This window comes from Hesperophylax consimilis, chromosome 14 (genome assembly GCF_061612785.1).
Source record: "Hesperophylax consimilis isolate HC1 chromosome 14, BYU_Hcon_1.0, whole genome shotgun sequence".
NCBI classification, from domain to species: Eukaryota; Metazoa; Arthropoda; class Insecta; order Trichoptera; family Limnephilidae; genus Hesperophylax; species Hesperophylax consimilis.
This window is the reverse complement of record NC_142849.1, coordinates 35,484,423-35,494,222: the sequence shown is the minus strand read 5'-3', so window position 1 is coordinate 35,494,222 and position 9,800 is coordinate 35,484,423. Positions and strand designations below refer to the sequence as shown.

Sequence of the window (9,800 nt, the reverse complement as noted above, 5' to 3'; positions counted from 1 at the left end):
GAGCAGTTAGGCTTGCGACAAGCAAACTGGCGGTCGCGGGTTCAAATCCCGGTGTACGCAATAAAATATATTTGATTAATTTCAGTTATTACACAATTTACGCATTAAGTTTCATATTTCAGAATTGATATTTTGTTTGAAATGGCTTTGGCCGTGTTTGGTGAAAATATCTGAGAAGCCACGTATTTAACCACCTTCATCCCCCCATCACAACCCCTTCCTCGTAATCTTCAGTCTCACAACATACCCCCATTGGGGATGCCATAGTCTAACTGGCTCCTGTCGGATGGAAGCAGTTGGGACTCTTGTGCGGTATCACATTGATAAATTTTTTTTAGAAAAATAGACTTTTCTTCATATATCAATGCAATGTCATTTGCTTCAGGAATTTGGGTATCTTATGCGGTATTAATAAAAATTCATAATTCATTTGCAAAAGACAATCCTTCATTTATTACATTTTATTATAATTTTACAAAAAACGATTACACACATAAATATATATACTTGTACACATATTGATTTTTTTTTCATAACAGAACGACAAATATTTTCAAGTTACGAATAACCTGACAATATATGAAAATCATCTACTACCACCACACTAAGCGGGAAATGTTGCTTGTGTCGTTGAGGACTTGAACGTACGACGCCTGGGACCCACACGCGATGCCAACTCACACACTGACTGGTCAAAATATGAATGGTTACGTTATGTTTTCAGGTAAATCAATTTTTTTTCATTTTATTAGACAAGTATTTTTATAATATCATTAGTAGAAGGCCAAATATTTATCAATGGGAATATAAAAAGGATATGAATAGTTACTATAATTTTAAGGTTATTTAATATTTTACTCATCATGTTTGACAGGTACCTTTATAATGTCATTATTGGAAGGCTAAATATTGCTCAATAGGAATGTGAGAAGGTGCTCCGAACCAGGCCATAAGAACAATTTGCTCCATGACCAACTTTGCAACGTAAAATCCATGATCTGAAAATACAAAAACAATCAAATCCAAAATTTCGCTTAAATCACCGACAAATCAAATGTGAGCCTATTTGGGAATTAGTCTGTTTGTGATTAAAGACTTATCTTATGGCCGAAAACGGAATTAAGAAAGAATTAAATTCATTTCGTCATAAAATTTGCACGTCTTTTTCTGTTCTGAATTTCTAGGTAAATACAAATATTTCCATCGTAAGCTATTGAACAGTCCTCAAGTAAGGAACTATCACACGAGAATTGAACAATTCTGTTTCTGTCCTAGGGTGAACAGTAATTTGGAAAACAGGACAATGAACCAAGACACTGTCCCAGAGATTGATGGGAAAGCTATCTGCGCAGGATAGTGTCTTAACCCTAACCCCAGCGCTTAGCCGCGTTGTCCGCGTATAAATTCGTTTTGACACAACAATAGGACAATAGCCAGTCGCTTCGCACGTATGTATCTCGGCTCTCGACCGTTTGGCATTTTGACAAACTGTTAATTTGTTTGTAAGTTTTATTTCAGTTCCAAGTTGGTGGCCGTATTACGAAACGGTAAACGGTTCACTCAAGATTCTTTATTCAAATGTGAAATTGTAGTGTTTATTTGGACTTTCTTATTCGCATTTCTCGAATAATAAAGTCAGCCCGAGTAAATCACAAAATAATATTTTATTTTAAATCTTACTTGTTGGTAAATGTGGCATTAAGGGATGTCTTGAGAATAATGCTTCCTTTGCAAAATCGTATTCAGCTGTTCCATTTATCATCTGAAAACAAATACGAACAAAATATTATTCTACAACTTATTTCACAGCACAATAATCATCACAATTCATCAATCAATATTATATTTTGAACATCTACATACAAAAAATATCTACCTCCAACAAACGAAGTCCCCAAACTCGTAGTACAAATGGGAAATTGATAAATCTACATCGCTTTTGGAATCCATTTGGTAGTAAATCATTTCGAGTAACTTTTTTGGTGGAATTTCAAAAGAATCAGTCACTGGGGGTAAATATTAGCTGTTTAATGTATTTTTAAATGAATTAATATAATATATATATTGACTCGGCCCAAAAAGATTTTTTTTAACATTTTACTTGCCGAAAACATAAAAAAAAACCAAATATTCAGTTCTAAACAAAAAAGTTTTTTTTAATCTCTACATGATGTAATTTCACCAATTTCCCACTGGTACTACGAGTTTCCGGAGACCGTGAATAATATTTTTTTACCAGATTTTTTTCTTAATTCTATAATTAAAATGTGTATTTCTTTTTATTAAATTTTTCACGGGTGTGCGTTAGTAATATAAAATTATATACCTTTTCCATTCGTCCAGTTACCATTACTCTCGCGCACCTAGGATCATCAGCCTGGTAGTTCTTAGATTTGCAGAAGTCAGTTTGCATCAGGGATACAGATATTGAACATCTGTTATCAATCTGTAAAATAATATACATTTAGGTATATGCAAGGGATCCAGAACAGAGTTGGCTGCCAAGTCTGAGGTCAGAAACTGATCATAAATTTTAAGAGTCAATTGAAAGGCTGCCTAATACATTAACTAATGTAATTCATACTTGCGAGGAATCAATTAAGGGCAATATATTTATTGCTTCTCACTGTATATAAAATTTGCTTGTAAGCATTACTTACTTCGAGGTCTTTACTTGGGAAGTCCAGAAGTGTTAAGTAAAAATATGGAACTCCGGTTGAGTTTTGTACAGTCCCATCACTCATGGACACCACGCTGCTAAAGGGGTAGGTTCGTACTTCCGAAATTGTTGACAAAGTAGCGAGAGACGTCCAATCTATAATAAGTATAAATAAAATGTAGTAAAATCCACCTAGTTTATGTATTACACAAGTTGCAGGAAAGATAAAGATTTTTCGAAAATATTAATTAGCCATTTATAAGACACCTACACACTTAGCACAAAGAGAATAAGAATAGATAAAAGTTTAAGACTGTGTGTGTGTATTGCATGAGTGTGGAACAGGTTTAAACACGGAGAATTGTTAAAGTAATTCTTCTTATTTTAAAAGCAATAATTATTAGCCTGAAACACTCATACACATTGAAAAATCTCCTGATAAAAGATACATGACGCCAACAGGAATACTTCTTCTTCACCAGTTCCCGTGGGCTCATTGATACTGCCAAATGCAATCCTAGAAGCTGTCTAATGACTGGAGAGTCTCAGCATTCCTACTATTAAATCATAAGAAGAAGAAGAAAGAAAGCTAAATCACCTGCTTGGTGCATGACGTATCTTGCCATTGCGACGAGATCATTGTGGTCGGGTGGAGATGGTGCATTAATGGCACCTGTCGTCCTGTCCCTGTTGGTTCCTTCCAAGTGCGTTTTAGTACTAGTCCCTCCGCTGGTTGCCATTGATACAAAAGCCAGCAATACAACGCTTAAAATCCACATTTTTAAATTCCTGGAATAACATACGAGGAAATGGATTATGTTTAGTGAAAAGGTTTGTTCAAAATCTTAAATTTAATAATTATTATTTTTTTAAGCAATGAAATAAATTTTAATTACATCCCATCCCGATTACATTCATATAACATATAGAAACACGTTTTTATGTATATATGTTCTGTATTTTCTTAGAATTATGAACTAGTTTTCATAGAATATCATAATTTTTGTGAAAAATCTATTATTTAGATTAAAAAATATTTACTTTTCAATTTTTTCTTTCTGGCTTTCCCCTTTCAAGGGGTTTTAGGCCAACATTTCTAATTATGGAGAGACGGAAGATGAATTTATATATCTATTTTGTTTGAATTGGCAAACTTCAAAATTATTTGGAAGATTGTAGTCGAGTTCAGACATAGAAAATATGAAATGCTGAATGGAGGGGATGCCATTTAAGATAAAGCTTGATAGAAGAGAAGATATTTGTTTAGAGAGAGAAAACCAGAAAATATGTGATCCAAAGTTTCCACTTTTAGACCACAGAATGTACAATATGAGAAGTCAAGCACTATAATTTTAAATAGGTGAGAAGGAACGAAATATCGTCCAATCCTTATTCGAATAAGTGCGTTAAATTAGTTTCTGGAGAAAAGGGGAATTGTTGAAACCGTTGAAACCAAGGTTTTAATGGGATAGTCTTTTGTATTGAGGCATCCATTGGATTGACTAGCAATATGCCAAGAAACAAGAAAAAATGTCAGCCAAAGGAATGTGGTTTACGAGGGTTGGATGATGTTCCTATTTTTACCAAGGAATCCGCACGATGTCAACATGTCCAGGAATCCAAAAAAAAGTTATGGTTTTTGAATGGAGGCTATTAGCATTCAAATAAGGCTTACTAAGGGATCATCAGGATGAAGAAGACGACTGGATTTAAGTTTTTTGAGAGAACTGAGAGAGTCATTTAGAACAAGGGAATGTTCAAAATTATTTTTAAATATGTATTTGAGAGATTAAACTATTGCAATCCACTCGGCTAAAATTATGCAAATTATTTTGAAATGGAATGACAAAAACTTACATTTTGGTAATTTATCCAAACGTCCAAACCATCGACCAACTATCGAACTGATGATGAAAAGAGTCAATGTTAGGGTATATATAGTGGAGTTAGAGTTATCGATTGTAATATTATTCACAAAAAGACATGCGTTGACAACCATTTCTTTAAAAATGTTAGTAAAATTAAATTTACTTATTTATTTATTAAATTATATAATCTTCGGGAAGGCTATTTAAATATTTTTTTACCTTTGAAAGTATACATATCTTAAATATATGTGGATTCATATTGAGGTAGAGCCTGCAGACAAGCAGCCATGTGGCAGCTTCGCGGGACTACCTATCTATTGCCTATATATAATATGTATTATGCCAAATATGTTTTTTATTAGGAAAAAAGAAAATAAAAAATTAATTATAATAATAATGCGCTTCATATGAAGAGATAATAATAATAATGTTCTCTGCCAATCCCTACTAGCTTACGGCATTATAATCTGGGGTGGCTGTGCACAATCTACCATCGAACCTCTTCTAAAAGCCCAAAAAATGGTAATACGTGTCGTTAACAAGCGACCAACAAGATACCCCTCCACTCGACTCCTCATAGAGTATAAGGTCTTAAACATACGACAACTCCACCTAAAATTTTCGCTAATACATTTCCTATTCAAATATAAAAACAAAACTCTCTTACAACACAACTACACCACCAGAACAGTAACCAACGGTCACTACAAAGTACCTTCACTAGATACCACGTCAGCTCAAAGACAATTTTTCTTCCTAACTCCTAAAATCTTTAACCTTATCCCTGAAAACCTAAAAACAGTGAGTCAACGCCATTCCTTTAAAAAACAAATAAAGAAACGGATCCTTACACACCGAATACATTACAACTACAATACCCATCCCTTCAACACTCTATCAATTTAATCACCTTTCAGATAAAACACAATAAATCCATAACATTTGGGGGAGGAATGGTCTACTGGGTATTTAATCAATTATATTAATTACCTTTGTTACTAAGTCCTGTAAGACTGTCGAATATCAAATTATTTTGGTATTTCCGGTAGGCTTATTACCTTGAGTTTGTAGCTCGCTTCAATATTAACAAGGGATTAATAAAACTTACAAGGTTTTACCCTGCCTTTTTTAAACGTCATTGCATAAAACAGGTATGATGACCACAACTTACAAACTTGAATTTTTGAAATGTAATAATAATTATATTAAATTAAACAACAATAATGAGCTTATACAAAAGTAAATGACAAACAAGTTAAATGGGTAGAATAATGGAGAACTCTTCATTCTGTGGGAAGAAGACGTAAGTACAAAAACACATTGTTATTGGCACCTGTGCCGGGTAAGGTCTTTAAGGACAAAAGTAAAAAAATTACATTTTCCTCAACTTATTTATGCATTTCCAAATATCTCTCCACGGATCATTAGGGTTATCATGCAGTTTTATGATAAATTGATATTTTTAATTTATTTTCCTGTTTGTTTCCAGCTCAACGTAATATTTGTGTTGGTTATTCCATTTTCTTATTTCAAAAGCCTTGCAGAAATTTCTGGATTGACTTATTTAAGCCATCCCTATGTGTTTAGTCATTTCCTGGGTTCAGCTAATAGGGAATTCTCTTCACACCAAAAAATCACTTATTATAAATTATTCATATGTAGAAACACTTCAGACACAAGAATACATAGTTTTTATAATTTTCAAAAATCATTTTTAAAGTTATAATGACTTTAAAAACAGGCGCGAACGAAATATTTCAATGCAGCTAAAAACGCCCGGTGATTGATCAAGCGTTCAAGGGCGAACGATGACGTCACTGTTGACCGGCCCGAGTAGATCCTGCAAACCGATGGCGGCAGCGGCGGCAAAGGTGTGACGTAGCACTTGTGACGTAGCGGTCAAAATGGCGCATGACCGTTTTCAGAGCCGAAATAGCACGCAATTTTTAAAACAACTACAAAAAGTTGAAAATGCATTTAAAAAAAAAAGAAAAAAAAGAGGCACATAATAAAAAAAAGTGGGTGTGTCAAGCCTACGCAAGACAGAAGTGAAACTTCTAGTTTCAGCTGATGCTTGGCGTGGCGCAGTTCGCTGGTGTCTGAGAGAGAGGAAAGAAGAGAAGAGAGAGAACGTTCGTGAGCGGCTCCCCCACCTCAACAAGGTTTCACTTCAAAAATGCCACAGCCGAGAATCGAACCTCGCTTAACTGATTGAAAGCCAACCACGCTGAGCACCAACTGTAAGCAAAGCCGCATAAATTGATTATATTATGTAGGTTCTGAAAATATGAGAGCTTGTTATGTTTTATAATGTTACCTACATCACACCCAAAATATAATATATTTTTAAAAATAATGTACAATGTACAGAAATAGAATCCCACACAAGATCGCGTAGTGCGCTCTAGCGAACGGATATTTTATCAGAGGGAGATAGTTTTAATTTTTTTTTCTGTAAATTATTACATATTATCAAAATAAATAAATTAATTAAATAAATGTAATACAATTATCATATTATACGGATTAGATAATAATTTTAATCCAACACAATAACGCAAAGCGCGCTCTAGCGGAGTAATGTTTTATCACAGTGAGATAAGTGTTTTTATTATTTTGCAATATTATTTTCTTTTAAAAAATGTTCTGACCTACTAAAAAATAAGATATTGAATGAAAAAGGCGTTAAAAACAAAAAAATAATGTGCGATGGCCGAGAATCGAACTCGGATCAACTGCTTGGAAGGCAACTATGCTGACCATTACACCACCAACGCCAGTTGTCGGGATGAGCTAAGAAGCATTTATATGTTACTTCAAAACTTTGACTAGATCAAATGAACTTTAATCGGTGGTGGGGGTACCCGCATTTTCGTTTCGGTCATGAGTCGGTTTTACTCCGGTCCTCGAAATTGCATGACGCGCGTAAAGAAGTTTCACTTCAATAATTATCTTTATTGAAATAAATTATTTAAAAAATGCACGAGAATTCCCTAAAATATTGCATTAATTGCCAGAAACCTGTTGCAAGACGTACTTACATATGGTAACTTTTCTTTGCTATTTTTTAAACATTATTACGGAATTTCCATAGGAAATTTTAGTATGGAAAGTTATGAAAAGGTTTCCTACTTTTAAAACTCATAAAATATCGCTTTATGGGTAGCATCGTAGTGAAACCAGTTCAACATTATTGAGCATTAATTTTGACGGCGTCCGTGGTCAAGGAGTAAGGCTTTTGACTAGCAAACTGGAGGTCGCGAATTGGAATCCCGTAAATCATATATTTATTTTAGTTTCAATGTATATTAACAGTTAACATAGCCAATCAGAAATATAAATCATTATATTATGTTAAGTAATGATACGATTTTATATGTTCAGTTAAAAAATATCTATTGGACAAGTTATTAAAAATCGTTTTCCCGAGCGGCATTACCATAGTCGGTTAGTTCTGCATTTCGTAACAACAAAATTAATGTGACTGTGCCTGCCAACTAGCCTGAAATTGTCGGGAACATAAAACTGTAATTTTTTATAATATCAGGAATACAGATATCACCGTTCAGAAGATTATGTGTGGCTGTCAGTAAAAGAGTTTTCCTTCTATCGGCGAAGCTTTCCAAAATGCTACCTGCTAATCTGTAGTATAAAGCTAATCTATAATATAGAGTTGCTCACCACAAATCCCAGCACTCTTAAAGCTTCGCTTCATAGCGTTTCTATGAGGATATGATACGTTAGCTACGCCTACGTATCAAATGTGATTCACAAATCTTTCGAAATAACAATTGCTTAAGATAATAATAACCTGGTGAACTTGACTCTTTAATTAAGTAGCTAATTGGTTTGTAGAAAAACAACTGATTAATTAAAATCAATTAAAAAAGAATTTAGAAAATGTGGAAAATGAAAAACCGATCACTTTAATCTTAAAACGATTGATAATAAACGAAAAATCCACGTATTTGTGAAATTATTTTATAACACAACCTAAAACATAATTCCATTACTTTTATTCCGCGGACTATTGATTCTTATGGTGTTGAAACATTACAAATAATATTTTCCACTTTTCTGTGAAAGTAATATGTACACTCCTTCACATTTATTTTGTTAATTCAGACAAATTGTAGAGTGTCATACATCTTATTTTCTTTGATAATACTGATTCTATTGACAAAGGGGTTGGTCATTGCTCAGATGTACATTCCGGATTTCTCCGGGATTGCAGCTGGTTTTCAGCAGTGGCTCTAATATACGTAATCTATAATCAAATTGAAATTATAATTAAATTAATAACCCAAAATTTAAATTTAAAACGCAAAATTTAAATTAAAAGAAACAAATTCAACAATTATTTTGTAAGCAATAATTATTAGCCTGAAACACTTATCCACATTGAAAAATCTCCTGATAAAAGATACAAGACGCCAATTTTTCAATGTGGATAAGTGTTTCAGGCAAATAATTATTGCTTATAAAATAATTGTTACCCTTTATGCTATGCATAAAAAATTTGTCTTAAACATAAGTTTACCAAAAAAATAATAATTAAATAAATTCAAATTCAAATTAAAAAATATAATCACAAAAATAAGTAGGTATCCCTTTTATTAATTCTATCAATAATTATGTTGTGCGTTTGACTGTGCAGTCAGCAACCATTCTCTGCATTTGAAGTACTGTGACAATGTCGATATTAAAATATACTATTTCATTTCACAATTGACGTGAAATAGCTTTAACTACTCTAAAATACAGTAGTTTTACGTATGGGACCAAGTACATGGTCTCTTTGGCGTGTACTCCTTATATGAGACCACTGCAGTCTGCCAAACAGACCGTGTGAACCTTTATATACCAAACAAACTGTACATTTGACACATTTGATGTAACTTGATTCTGTTCGACCTACTAGATAAAAAAATATAATTTTATATTTAGATCCTTTATTCAAACAGAAATGTAAACCATTTCACAAAATTACGCATCTACCGTACTGTACTATTAAACTGTTATTTATTTTCCAAATGAACACTTCTAATCCGTCCACAAGCAAATGCTTCTAATGAAAGAACAGTATAAATATTAAATAGTTAAACCTGATTTATTGTATTATATACAAAAGTTTCATTAATAAAAAACAAAATTAAAATTATATTTTTTTTATTTAAAATTAATTCAAAACCTGAATTATTATGTACCTACAAAAGTTTTATTCATAAAAATATTTTTTTAATGTAGTTATATTATATTCGGGTTGACTTCTG

At 32.8% G+C, this 9,800-nt stretch overlaps 1 protein-coding gene across 2 annotated transcripts; it reads right to left on the bottom strand.

Moving 5' to 3' along the window:
- Positions 1-452: 452 nt before the first annotated feature.
- LOC149418237 (protein CREG1-like) lies at positions 453-3,315 on the bottom strand. 2 transcript variants are annotated; one of them, XM_089639378.1, is made up of 6 exons: positions 3,258-3,315; positions 2,661-2,815; positions 2,327-2,446; positions 1,681-1,762; positions 879-998; positions 453-688 (listed from the first exon to the last, which is right to left on the bottom strand). In XM_089639378.1, exons 1-5 carry the CDS (start codon positions 3,283-3,285, stop codon positions 892-894), a joined length of 492 nt encoding a protein of 163 aa, XP_089495504.1. In that variant the 5' UTR covers positions 3,286-3,315; the 3' UTR covers positions 453-688; positions 879-891. The 2 variants fall into 2 exon arrangements, with proteins under 2 accessions (XP_089495504.1, XP_089495503.1); XM_089639377.1 differs by having other exon boundaries at positions 453-998.
- Between the last annotated feature and the right edge of the window lie 6,485 nt (positions 3,316-9,800).